Source organism: Bufo bufo, chromosome 9 (assembly GCF_905171765.1).
Source record: "Bufo bufo chromosome 9, aBufBuf1.1, whole genome shotgun sequence".
Classification (NCBI taxonomy): Eukaryota; Metazoa; Chordata; class Amphibia; order Anura; family Bufonidae; genus Bufo; species Bufo bufo.
In genome coordinates, this window is record NC_053397.1 from 112,644,947 (window position 1) to 112,659,509 (window position 14,563).

General features: G+C 49.0%; 1 protein-coding gene across 1 annotated transcript in view; it reads left to right on the top strand.

Annotated features, from left to right (window-relative positions):
- Positions 1-14,563, top strand: part of LOC120979122 (uridine-cytidine kinase 2) — a 148,174-nt gene that overhangs the window by 105,130 nt on the left and 28,481 nt on the right. The window contains exon 6 of the mRNA XM_040407666.1: positions 6,276-6,324. Coding sequence (XP_040263600.1) covers positions 6,276-6,324 — 49 coding nt within the window. The remainder of the gene's footprint in view (positions 1-6,275; positions 6,325-14,563) is intronic.

Consider the following 14,563-nt stretch of genomic DNA (forward strand, 5'->3'; position numbering starts at 1 on the left):
GGGCTGGTGGGAAGAGTCTGTAGTGTTTGGTGATCCATCAATGTGGTTCGCCGAACATATCGCCCTCTGGTCACGCAACATTGACGATATCTTCGTCTTGTGGAGCGGACCATAGGGCGAGTTCTGCAGACTCATCTCTGACTTGAATGCAAACAGCTTCAACCTCAGATTTACTTCTGTGATCGTCAAGGACCGCCTCCCTTTCCTGGACGTGGTTATCTGTAGGGACCAAAAGGGTGGCTTGAGCACATCCATCTATCGGAAACCAACCTCCACTAACTCTCTGTTTAGGTGGGACAGCTGTCATCCTGTCCCCCTTAAGAGAGGTATCCCAACCGGACAGTACCTTAGACTAAAACGTAACTGCTCAGAACACGACGACTTCAAATGCCAGGCTAGGGATCTAAGATCGAAATTCCAGGAAAGAGGGTACCCTGACAAGACTCTGAGACTGGCATATGAAAAAACCAAAGTTCGTACGAGAACTGAGCTACTCCACCCCACAACCAGTGGGGCGAGGTGAGTCTGAAGGTATTGTCCGGTTAATAGGTACTTTTGACGCCGCAGCTTCCCAGGTAAAAAGAATCCTGGCACGGCATTGGGACACTCTCCTTTATGGACCCAGATCTCTCAGATGTTCTAAGCCCCACAGTCTCTCTCACTTTTAGGAGAGGCAACAATCTGAGGGACAGATTGGTGCATAGCCATTTCACCCCACCAGCGAAGCCACAGACGTGGCTGGACACACCTGTGACGGGATGCCACAGGTGCGGTTTTTGCAGTTTCTGTGGCAGCCTGTCACAAGCTAAGAGCTTCACTGGGGAACCCAACAACACGGTTTACCACGTGAAGGAAATTGTCAATTGTCGCACAGTGGGTGTGATTTATCTTGTGACATGCATCTGTGGGCTTCGCTATGTGGGCAAGACCTCTAGGGAATTGCGTAAACGTATGGGGGAACATTTCGGGGACATTCGAAATAATAGAGATACCCCCATAGCACGTCATGTACAGCTTTCTCATGATGGACGCGCCTCGGCAATCCGTTTCATGGCAATTGAGCGGGTGTCCAAACCTACACGGGGGGGCGACTGGAACAGACTCATCCTGCAAAGGGAATGTTGGTGGACGTTCACCCTCAATACGGTTGCCCCCCCACGGTTTGAATGAGCAAATAAATTTTAGCTGTTTCCTTTGAATACCAGTTTTCCATGTCCTGTATCCGTGGTTCGGATGAACGGCCATTTAACCCCTGTATCTTTGGTCTTAAAATGTGGGACATTGGACGTAATCCGTCATGTCCCCCTTTGCAATAGGGACAAGGGGGTTAGGGTCCTAATAGACTGATGAGTTGATTTCCTCCCCCTTGGTGTATTCCTCCTTTACCCTATTATTTAAGTTGTCATGAGCGCTGTGTCCCTCCTGTTGATACACTTTTAGTGGGGGTATGACCCAGCTATGAGGCATGCAGACCGGGGGAGTGGTTCTGCATGTACTCCATGACGCCCCTGGATGATAATATGCTTACTAAGTATAGTGCCTCACTCGGCTCGTCAGTCACCAGGGACGCCTCTGCTGCTGTGGCTTTGTTCCGATCATGTGACCGCCGCTGTGACGTATCAGCATCTCTGGGTGGCGCTTTGCGGCGGTCACATAAGGAAGTACAGCTATGCGTTCCACTCTGAGTCCCATGAAACGCATGGGTGACTCAATGCGCATGCGCGAACGTGCGGGCACATCCCGTGCGATCACATGGGTGTGCTAGGGATACGCCTCCTCTGACGTCATAGGTAGGCGCAGGAGGCTATGGGACGCTTTGCAGGGCCCTACAGCCTGTATAAAGGGGCGGTTTTTGCCCCACTTGTTGCCGGTCACCCCACCTCAGCAGACACCACCACCCTGGGTCTTTGCTTGGAAGGTGGCTTTATAGCTGAATGCCGACCGCTGCCAACAATATGTAAGTACCTTTCCTCCAGAGCCCCATATGGGTGGATAAATGGAGGTTTCTCTATGTTAAGTGACTTACTTTGGCTTTCTGTTGCTTTTTATTGTTATCCCCAGACTCAGCCACACCAGGACTGAAGTATCTACGCAGGCTATTCCCCCGCCTTTGGGCTAATTAGCCAGGAGGGATAACTGCCATACTTTGGCCCGTGTCCCCTGATGAATCCTGGGGCATCCTGTGAAGAAACGCGTCGGGACACATGAGTATTTGCCCACCCTCTCTCCCCTTCCTGTGGTGACTGAGTGGGGTTACATTTTTACTCATTTCGTTATTTTTTTGTATATGTATGCCAATCCTTTGGACGGGTACTCTCCCCTGTGTTAGGGCCTCATCAGGGTCATTTTACAGGTAGAGAGTTCCAGTCTGGGCCACCCCTTGCGGGGCTTTTTGGACCCTGTCCTTTGGATACAATCTATAGGGCGATTTAGGACAAGCAGGGAGGCAATAGGGCCAGTTTCTTGGTATTTACATTGCCTTGCCCGCCTCTCCTCATCATTAGTCCAGTCCATTACCTATATATGTGTGTATCTGTTTTGTTAACCGTTCTTGACCACTCAGCACACCTGTTGAGTGTGCACAGGTCTTACTTGTTGTTTGTCTGTAGGGGCCGTTGTTTTATCTCCCATACCTTATTAAAAGTGAAGTTTTAGTCTCAGTATACTGCCCCTTATAGTTTATTGATTTCTTGCACCTGAGCAGTATTCAGGGAGATACTCTTATCTCTCCTGACCGACCATCTTTTTTCTACTTCCTGTACAGTAGCAAGCAAAAAATAGCGCTCCCATAAAGGTCAATGAGTCCTCTCCAGACACCAGTCTCCTATGGCCCATTTTTCTGTATGAAGTGGATTATGCAAGTTTTTTTGCCCAGATTTACGCTCAGAAATAACGCTGCGTAATACAATACTAGCAAACCTGTGAGAAGCCTATTTAGACAGGGCTCCAGATGGCGACCAAAATGGTCGCCAATGCGACTTAGAATTGCAAAATGGCGACTAGACTTTGTAGTCTTGTCGCCATTTGCGCCTAGATCCTCCGCTGCTCTGCCGCTTTAAGAAGAACGGGATTTCATACAGCAGGCAGACGGCAATCCAATAACAGAGCTCTGTTATATGTGAGGAGGCTGCTGATTGGTCATAGTATGATCTGTGGGCTCCCCTGCCATTGGCTGCTCCTCTCACGCACCCATTCTCCCGCGCTGAACACAGTAGCGGCTTGCTCTTCAGTCATGAGAACAGGGAGCCGCTCCATTCCGACTGCTCCACAGAACAGGTTAGCTTGTGAAGCGAATACTTAACATTCCACAAACAGTCAGTCACTCACCCCTGCGCTGCCGCTGATGAAGGCTACTCCTTATGTCTTTACAACCCTGATAATACTCAGGGGGCCGCTGCTGGTGCTCCGTGTGAGCTCCCTGCCTGGGCTCACAAAAATTATCTTAATAAGGGAAGAAAAGGGTTAATAGGAGCCCCGCGCTGGTCAAGACACTAAAAAGCCAGTGAACCATATCTCTTTCAATAGTCCGTGCTTAGTATGAGGAGATAACCCCAGTATTATAAAGTAGAATCATTGGTGGCGCAGTGCGCCCCCAACCCCCCCCCCCCCCCTCCCAAAGTATTATAATTATTGGTGGCAGTTCCGATCAGAGCCCCAGCAGTGTAATCCTGGGGCTTCTATCGGTTACCATGGCAGCCAGGACACTACTGAAGCTCTAGAGCTCTATTAGGGTGAATAGGACAAGGGATGAAAGATCCCAGGTTCTAGCCCATAAGAGGGGAAATAGTTATTAAATAAAAAGTTAAAAAAAAAAAAAAACACCAAAATATTAAGTTTAAATCGCCCCCTTGCCAAATTTTACATATGTAAATTTTTTTATTGTTTATATATTTTATATCGCCACGCCTGAAAGTGCGAACTATTAAATATTTAAAAATATCTCCTATGCGGTGAACGGCGTAACAGAAAAAAAAAACATGCAATTTGCCATTTCTTCGTCAGGTTAGGACTGTTCTATTATGGTCCAGACGTTCCAAAAATCTAGAATGCACGTGGCTTTTTGGGTGTTTTTATTTTTTTCACGTGGTATCAAGTATCGCAATACTTTTTTATGGTACCGAGTTAAAATTTTGGTATCATGACAACCCTAGGGTAAGACATGTGTTATTTTTTTTTTTTTATTATACCGTAATTTATATGTATTTTAAATTTGGTGACTAAAAATTAAAATTTGGCTCCTAAATTTTTCAGGTTAGGAGCCATAGGCAATATTTTTTTTAGTCTGGAGCCTGTTAGATAAATTTCACATATACATTGCTTCTTTCTTCCATGCAGAAATTGACCTGATGTGCAGATTTAAAAATCTGCAGCATGTCAATTGTTTGTGCGTTTTTTTTTTTTGTTTTTTTTTTTTTTTTTGGTGCGGATTTCACCCTTTTCAATGGAAGGGTGAGATCTGCAGCAAAACCACATCAAAACTGTGCCAAAAACTGCAAGTAACAGAAATCCACACCAAAAACCATGTAGATTTTATTGTTTTGAAATCTGCACTTGCTTGCAGGTACCCTTAGCCATGAAGCACATAGCTGTTGTCTATTTGCGATCAGTAAAATATGGATACCAACTATGTGTATCCCACACTTTCCTCTGTCCCTACTATAGAAATGCCTATTGTCTGCAAAATGGATAAAATTCATGAAACTGCATGGATGAGGACAGCACAGGATGACATCACGGCCCCATAGATATTAAAGGGTCCGCATGTGATCCGTAAATGTTTTTGAATGCTGTTTACACATAATTGTGTACAGAAAATTATAGCTACAATTAGAAAATAAAAACAAATTGTGCAAAGGTTTAAGTGTCTGGTTTTAATTGGTTAAAAAAAAACTAGGTGGTGCATTCAGAATCCTAAAATAGATATATACACTTATGTGTAAATGGGTGAGTTCTGGTAGCATTGTTAAAACTTTTCATTATGGCAAGTAAGTAACGCCTCCAAATGACACACTGGAGAGACATATACCAAAACCATGTACATCTTTATTAGAAAAATCCATAAAATAACATTAGAAGCCTGGGAATGAAATGTGCGTTGGGTTGCCAGTGCTCTTCTTTGGTCGGTATGTGTATGCCATTTATTTATGGATTTTTTGTATACCCATTTTTGGCCCCAATTATAGACTAAATTTTTATTTATTTTTTATAGTCTCATGCACACGATCATGTCTGCACTGCCGTACACAAAGCATGGATCCGCAACATACAAATTCAGTGTGCAATACATATTTTTCTCATTCTCATCCCAAAAACTGACTACTGTTGGCCACAATATGGGCAAGAATAGGACAGCACACGGGTTTCCATTTTATTTTGTGGATTTTTCTCATAAAGATGTACATGGTTTTTGGTGTATGTCTCTCCTGTGTTATTTTGGAGGGGTTACTTGTCAAGATGCTTAGGCCATCAGTATGTGATCTGCAGGGGTCCTTGATCATCTGATCCCGAGTAGCATTGGTGCTGGATGCAATACCCGCCACTGCAGTTATTAAGTAGACAGCGTGCAGCTGGATGGACTAAGGAAACCTTGAAGGGTCCGCAGTGCTCACACGAGCGCCTCAGCTCCTTTAAACCGCTTATTGACAGGGGTACCAAGGACCTACTTAAAGAAAGTATCCTGATCCTAGAAAACTCCTGTAATTCCTTTTATCTGTATAATCAGGCATTTTGAAACTGTCTTATGTAGTAAATGTCCTTTTGTAAGTTCTAGTAAGGCCTCATGCACACGACCGTTGTTTTATTCCGTGTCCGTTGTTCCGTTTTTCGTGATTTTTCTGCGGACCCATTGACTTTCATTGGGTCCGTTGAAAACTCTGCTAATGCACCGCTTGCCGTCCGTGATCCGTGGTTCCAGTCCGTCAAAAAAATATAACCTGTCCTATTTTTTTCACGGAAAACGGTTCGCGGACCCATTCAAGTCAATGGGACCATGAAAAAATGCGGAGGCACACAGGATTGTCGTCCGCGTCCGTTTTTTTTCCTATCATTTGCATGGCAAACTTGACTTAGATTTTTTTTTTTTACTTTCCTTCATGTCTGGTGATCCTCCAAAAATAAAGGAAGACAAACGGAAACGGATCACGGAACAACGGAACCCCATTTTGCGGAACGGAACACAACAACTGTCGTGTGCATGAGGCCTAAGGCTAATGGGATACTGGTCTGAGAGCTCTTTACTGCTTTATTACTGTGGTTAACCCTTCATTGTCTTGTAGACCAAGAAGTATGCTGATGTGATCATTCCCAGAGGTGCTGACAACCTTGGTAAGTAGCACCAGTTGATTCTAGGCCAAGCAATCAGTTTAGGATGGAGTATTAAGCCACAGCTTTTGCTGATTTATGTACTGGTGATCATTTTCACAGTCAGTGGTCCGTAAAGAGTCATGTGCTTGGTACAATGAGAAAGTGCTGCAGAATTTAGTAGCGCTATATAACTACATAAAATTTAAAAATCTAATAGAGATATGCAGGGCTCACAGTTCACAATTGTGGAATTAATGGGTAATTCAACATCAACATGGGGAATTATATCTTGCATATATAAGCATTTACTATCAAAACTTTTAGATACATTTACATCATTTAGATACATTTGGGAAGGGGATGTTGGCCCTATAGAACCTGATCAATGGGAAAAAGAATTGCCGTGGATCCCCAGACTGTCTCTCAGTAACCCATATCATTTATCTGACTTAGGCCTCATGCACACGACAGTGTTTTTTCACTGTCAGTGATTTGGCTTCAGTGGTCCGTGTCCGATTTTGCTTCAGTTGTGTTTCCTTGTGTCTTCCTTTTTTTTTTTTTGTCTGACAGGGGAAAAAAAAAGAAAGGTTAATGAAAAGTGTAATCTTATTGCACCAAGGTCTTGTAGAAAAAAAAACAGACACGGATGACATACCAGTTGTGCATCCGTTTTTTTTTTTGACGGACCCATTGACTTGAATGGGTCTGTCCTTCGTTTTCCATTGACAAGAATAAGACCGGTTATATTTTTTGATGGACTGGAATCGCGGAACACGGACGCGGAGAAAAAAACGGAGGACTATCAGTTTTTTTTCACAGCTCCGTAGAAATGAATGGGACCTCCGCTAAACTGTGAAAAATGACGGAACGGACGCGGATGCACACAACGGTCGTGTGCATGAGGCCTTATACTTATTGCACAGGGTTTTATACACAGTCGATTCAGATAATTATAACCACCAGCTAATATACAGAGTAACCGCTGTGTGCAGCATGGACAGAAGCTAGGCAGGCTAAGGCTGAGTTCACACGGGCGAGTATTCCGCTCGGGTGCAATGCGGGAGGTGAACGCATGGTAACATGGTTATAAGGGAAAATATTAGCATTCTGAATACAGAATGCATAGTAAAATAGCGCTGGAGGGGTTAAAAAAAAAATTATAATAAATTAACTCGCCTTAATCCACTTGATCGCGCAGCCGACATCTCTTCTGTCTTCATCTTGGCTGTGTGCAGGAAAAGGACCTGTGGTGACGTCACTCCGGTCATCACATGGTCCGTCACATGATCTTTTACCATGGTGATGGATCATGTGATGACCGGATTGACGTCACCAAAGGTCCTTTTCCTGCACACAACGAAAAAGAAGACAGAGGAGAAGCCGGGCTGCGCGATCAAGTGGATTAAGGGGAGTTTAATAATTTGTATTTTTTTTTATAACCCCTCCAGCGCTATTGTACTATGCATTCTGTATTCAGAATGCTATTTTCCCTTATAACCATGTTATAAGGGAAAATAATACAATCTACCCAGCACCTAATTCAAACCCGAACTTCTGTGAAGAAGTTCGGGTTTGGGTACCAAACATGCAGATTTTTCTCACGCGAGTGCAAAACGCATTACAATGTTTTGTACTCGCGTGGAAAAATCGTGCATGTTCCCGCAACGCGCGTGTGAACTCAGCCTAAGAGTCACAGAGCTATGTTGATTGTAGTGCATCCTACAGCTGCTGGAGAGTGCGGGGAGGAGGATCTGTAGAGTGAATACAATCAAGGTGGTCCCCCAGATGCTGAATTGGCTTCAAGTCTGGAGTTAGTGGCCAAGGTAGTATTCAGAATTCCTGGTCATGCTCTTCCAACCAATTTTGTGTCGTCTAGCCGTGTAACAGATCACATTGTCTTGCTGGAACATCCCATCCGCCTCCGGCAAGACAACCAGCATGTAGGAGTGTATGTGATCTGCAGGGATGGATCATACCCAAATCTGTTAAGTGCCTCCCACATGGATGAGTGGGCCTAGAGAATACCACAAAAACATTACCCAGACCATAACACGGCCACCACCAGCTTGTGTTCTTTCAGCAATGGTTGCAGGTTTTTTTTTCTCGCCCAGTTTCCTTGGGGGACACAGAAGACCTTGGGTATAGCTCATCTCCCTAGGAGGCGTGACACTAAGTGAAGACTGTTAAGCCCCTCCTCCACAGCTATACCCTCAGCCTGGAGAGAGAGACTGCCAGTTTTTGCTTAGTGTCCAAGGAGGCAAGACACTCCCTGCTCTGCAGGGCTGCTTTCTCCTTGTTTCAATTTTAGTTTTTTACTTTTTTATTTTATTTTTGTTCCAGATCATCAGGGATAACAGAGACGCACTAGACCTCTCTGTTCTCCCGGGGTTGAGCTGCGCCAGTGCCGGTCACCCGCACTGCTGCCTCCCCCACAGAAGGCAAGGTGGATCAGGGCAGCCTCGCTCCCCTACATCCCGCCAGCGCAAGGGTCGCCCGCACGCCAAGTCCCTCTCCCAGCGTCCTGCCACTACGGTGCCAGTAGCTGAAGGGGCGACCCTGCTGGAACGGACCGAGGGTGAAGACGACTATGGTGAGAGAGAGGCTTCTCCAGCCCTACGTCCCCCGTCCCCCCCCGGTCTCCTGCGTGCCTGACCCTATACTGGGCCTATGGACCCTTCTGCCCATGCTAGACCTAGGCTGGCTCCTGGGCTGTCGCAGGGCGACATTCTGCTCCCTCTCTCCTGGCCTCCAGGACATTGGCACCCTTCTCCCTACAAGAAGAATGCCTAGGGAGCTGCGGAGGTCCGCAACTAGCTGCCCCTGATGGAGGGGTTATGCAGGCGTCCACCCTCACAGACCCGGTCTCAGGGTCCCCCTCCCTCTTACCGGCCACTACTTCAGGGCCAGAGGGCCCGCGCCTTGCTGCCACTGACCCTCCCTACTCTCACGGACACCGTTCCAGGGGAAAGGAGGTTGTAGCTGCCGGCCATATGGAGCGCTGTTCTAGGCAGGTGCCCGCTCCAGGGGTGAAATGGCTGCCGGGTGCAGGGTCCTCACTTCCGGACAGCTGGGTGGGCACCGTGGCCTGCAAAATGAGCGCTTCAACAGCCCCGGCCGACCGTCGGAACAAAACTTGTGTTCCACTTCAAGGCCGCGATCCCGCTCTATCCGGGTCCCCGGCTCGCGGGGTGGGCACCCGCGGCCGGTATGTGCCGCTCCGTAGGCCCGGCTGGTACTTTAAGTACTGTGCGGCCCCGGTCATCCGGGCGCCGCTAAAAATTTAGGCCCCGGCTCTTACGGCCCGCGGGGTGGGCACCCGCGGCCGGTATGTGCCGCTCCGTAGGCCGGCCGGTACTTTAAATACTGTGCGGCCCCGGTCAGCCGGGCGCCGCTAAAAATTTAGGCCCCAGCTTCACGCTACTAGGCCGCAAATTCAGGCCTCTGTTGGAGGGGGCTGGAACTTCTCCAGGCGCGAATTCTTCCCGCCTGGAGGTTCCCCCGCCCCCAGAGGATCGCAGTGCCGCCCCCCAGGCCGGATCCCTGTTAACCCTTTGGGTACAGGCCGGCTTCCGATGAGCCTGTATGGGTGGATCTGTGCCCTGTAGGTGGCCCCCCCTTTTATTTTATTTTTTTCTGCCTCAGTGAGGCTGTGTGTTAAAAAAAAAAAAAAAAAAAAGAAAGTTTTTATATATATATATGACTTGTGGGCTGCGCAGGACGCTGCAGCCTCATCTCAGAGTGCTGCCTGTATACATGCCCCCCTTCCATAGGCGGCATGGTGTCGCGCTCCCCGGCTGCGGCGCTGCCAGGGTCTTTTTTCCCCTTCTAGGTGGTTTTCTTGCCCTTTCCGCGCTACGGCGCTGGTCAAGTGCATGCCTTTTCTGTAGGCAACATTCGTCACCCTCTCCAGTTATGGTGCCTGCCATGTGCAGGACCCCCCTCCTGGGCGGGATACTGCACTCTCCCTAACTGCGGGTTGGCCTTGTGCATGATCCCCCTTTCATTGGCGGCCTACTGCAGTTTCTCCGGATACAATGCTGGCCATGTGCACGACCCCCTTCCATAGGTGGAACACGGCACTCTCACTGGGTTCGCTGCTGGCCATGTGCGTGCCCCCCTTCCATAGGTGGAACACGGCACTCTCACTGGATTCGCTGCCTGCCATAGGCATGACTCCCTTCTGTGGACGGCATTCGGCACTCTCACTGGATTCACTGTCAGCCATGTGCATGACCACCTTACATAGGCGGTATGATGTACTCTCATTGGATTCACTGCCGGCCTTGGGTATGCCTCCTTCCCGGGTGGCGGCATACATACACTCCCTCGGTCGGTGGTTGTTCTCTCGCCGGTACATTGTTGGCCATGTGCATGACCCCTATACATAGCGGGGTGCTTGCACTCTCTCTGGATCCGCGGCCGGCCATATGCATGACCCCTCTTCTGTGGGCGGTGTACGCACTCTCACTGGATTCGCTGCCGGCCATGGGCATGCCTCCTTCGGTGGCATACACACTTTCTCACCGACTGCTCGCATTCTCCCTGGATGCGATGCTGGACATGTGCATGACCCCCCCCCTTCCTTTTCTGGGCGGCATACTACACTCTCACCAGATACGTTGCTGGCCTTGAGCATGGCCTCTAACATGGGTGGAACGCTTGCGCTTCCATTGGATACGGTGCTGGCCTTGTGCGTGACCACCCCTCATTCCATGGGTGGAATTTTGCACGCTCACAAGATTCAAGGCTGTCCTTGTATGTGCTGTACTGGACTTGCACATGTTCCCCTTCATTGGCGGAGTAGTTACACTCTCACGAAATTTCGGGTTGGGTGAATTGTTGCACACTCACTTAATGCTAAGATAGCCCTGTGCATGCCCCCCTTTTTCACTAGGTGGACCTCCTGCGTTCCTGCTGGATACTGTGTGGCCATGTGCATGGCGCCTTTCTGGGCGAAGTATGGTATGCCCTACTTCTCTGACGTAGGTACGGCCTTGGGCATCACCCCCTTTTTGGGGCAGGCCTTTGCATTCTTGCCCACTGCAGTTTGCCAGGTACATTTCCCCCCTTTTTCGGGGCGGTCAGTTTGCGTTCCATCGCATACCATACTAGTCTTGTGCATAACTCCTTTCAGTTTGCACTCCCGTAGATACTGTGGCACTCTGTGGCTGGCCCTCTTCGCTGAGTGATATATTTTTGCAGTGAGCGGACGTTCTTGTGCGTTGTTTCCTTCTCGTCCCGTAGGTGGGTTGGCCTTCTCACTGCTTACGGGGCTACTCGTACGTATGCCTCCTTTCCTCCTGCGACATACTTTTTCTCTTGGGATACGATGATTGCCGCAAGCCTTGCACTATTCTCTAAGGAGATCATTCTGTCCATCTGTGTAAGCCTAAGGTGTTGTCCAATAAACAACAAATGAATACCTTATATTTAAGTAGACGGGCTCTACTGTTCGCTACTGCACAGAGCTGGGTGGTACTCATTCATTTCGTTGGCCCATTTGTCCTTCCGCGGCATTGTTTCCCTGTGCTAGTGGTCACATGGTCGAGAGCGCTGTCTGCAGCGCCCTTCGCATTTTATGTTGGCTCTGGCGGGACTACGGTCCCCTCGCCTAATACCATTTCCTCCTCTTCGGGTGCAGTGTGGTATGATTCTTTCCGGATTGGCGCCCTCGGTGCTTCAGTCTGATCTGCTACCAGGTTCGGGCCGCTATTCTTGGGAAGGTCACCCAACTTCTCTTGGGTGCTCGCTTATACAGGTCTGGGGGACCTCCACCTTGGGTTCTTCAGGGTATTCGCCTTCTGCGAGGCGGTGAACCGGGCGTCTCTGTGTAGCGGTGTTCTGCTTTTGAGCTGTCCTATGGCCTCTCTGTTGCCCACTCCCCCTTTCGGTTGGAGGGTGTTATACCGGCCTCTGTCTCGCCTGCCTTTTCTCGCCGGCTCTGTTTGGCTCCCACTCGGTACAGATCATTCCGATGTGGCGTCTGTTCCGGCCACGCTTCAGAGGCTGTTCCTTCACTGCCCTTCCCTCTGGGGAAAGCATGGTTGTTCATGTGGATGGTTCTGGTGTTCCTTTTGAGTCTCCCTTGTCCACACTGGCTGTACTAGCTGTGTGCCTAGTTACCGGGTCTACAGTTTTCTGTCCTCCCGCTGGGTGCAGATTGCGTTTTTTCCATTTTAGGCAATGTTTCTGCTTTGGATTCACCTTCTCGGTAACTTGGGAGGACTACCATTTGGTCAGGATTGTCTTTTAAATCTCCCACACCGGAACTGTAGTCCGTCTTCCTGTGGTGGCTACATTGGCTTCGGCTTTAGCCTGTCTTGTCCTGGCGGTTGCTGGGCGGACCCTTCGGTTCCTGTCCGTTTGTCCTTCTGCTTCCCCACTCTGGGGGGATACGGGACAACCTTGCTCGGGGGCCGACGGGACCAGTTCTACCGACTGTTCTACCCGTGTTACGGGTCTGCGCCTGATCATTGGGTTTTCACCCGCTTGCCCAGGCAACTCTAGTGGGCTCGCTAGTGTTCGCTTCTAGCCGAGTTTTTCGTCCAGGATCTGTGGTAGGACTTAGGGTTTTACCTGGGGTTCTGTGGGAAGCTGGGCGTTCCCCCACTCTGCCTTTCTCCATGGTTCTGTCTTTCTCCAGTCCGGCCTGGACCTGGGGCTGGGACTCTGTTGCTTGAAGTATCAAGTGTCATTCCTGTCCTTCCTCTTTCAGCGTTCCCAGGCCCTCTGGGCCTGTCAGGAACTTCTTCCATGGAGCGGCTCTTGGGTTCCTTTGTACTGTCCTCCGGTACCGTCCTGGGAACTACATACTAGGCTCTTGGCGCTCCAATTTTTCCTTGGAGCCGTTACAGAAGTTCCCTCTACTAACAGTTGGGTTTCTGTAGCCATCGTGTCTCTGATGGGTGCCTGAGTGGCGGCCCTTCTTGTTCCGAGCCTTCTGTCTTCCCCCAGGACAGGGCTGTTCTCCATTCCGTCTCTTCCTTCCTTCTGAAGATGGTGTTTGTCTTTCATTTCATTGAGGCAGTCGTCCTCCCCTTCCCACCCCAGGGAACGTTGGAGATCTCCGACTCTTGTCGACATTCGGTCTCTTGTGTTTCCAGGAGGTCCGTGCAAAGGGTTGACGGCCTCCAGGGTGGCTTTCCTCCGCTTTCTCAGAGTGGCTCTTGTTGTGGTTGCCGCACCAAGGGCAGGGTTCTGCTTTTGGTGTCACCATTCATTTGGCCAGAGTTGTCGGTTTTTTCCTGGGCCGGAGGCATTAGGCTTCGGCCATGCATTTGTGCAAGGCGGTCACTGGTCTTCCTTGCACACCTTACCGAGTTCTACAGGGTGCATACTCGGGCTTCGGCGTATGCTGTTTCAGGCCGCCTGGTCTGCAGGCGGCGGGTTTTTTGATGCCTTCGGGTGCTTCGCCTTGGTGCTGTGGTCCCTCCCCCTTTGGACTGCTTTTGAACGTCCCAAGGTCTTCTGTGTCCCCCAAGGAAACTGGGCGAGAAAACGAGATTTTTGTATAACTTACCAGTAAAATCTCTTTCTCGCTCTTTCCTTGGGGGACACAGCACCCACCCATTCTTTGTTCTTCTCTGACTGTTTCCGAGTTTGTTTACCCTTTGGGTAGTTGGCTTGTTGGTTCCAATTTTTGGACTTTGCCTTTTCTCACTACTTGGACACGCAACTGGCAGTCTCTCTCTCCAGGCTGAGGGTATAGCTGTGGAGGAGGGGCTTAACAGTCTTCACTTAGTGTCACGCCTCCTAGGGAGATGAGCTATACCCAAGGTCTTCTGTGTCCCCCAAGGAAAGAGCGAGAAAGAGATTTTACTGGTAAGTTATACAAAAATCTCGTTTTTTCTATGCTGTTTTCTCGTCTGACTCAAATGTTCATCCGTTAGTTGAAGCAGAAAACTTGAATCATTGTAGAAGACAACCCTTTGCCAATCAGCAGGTCCAATTCCGATACTTCTGCGAAAAAATAGCATTTTTCTGCCGATGCAACGGTTAGCAGAGGTGCAGTGACCATCCGTCTGTTTCGGAGCCCCATGTGCAGCAGGGTTCGCTGAACTGTTTGACAGATGTCTGGTAGCCCCCTGGTTAATTTTTGAAGTAAACTACACTGTAGCGTGTTGATCCGCCCCATGCACCTTCATAGCCAATGTTCATCTCTCACATGAATGACCCGTGGTGCTCTGTGATTTCTTTGATTTGCAGTGGTGCGATTTATCAATACACTTTCACCTCGGCAGCACATGAACAGTTCACAAAC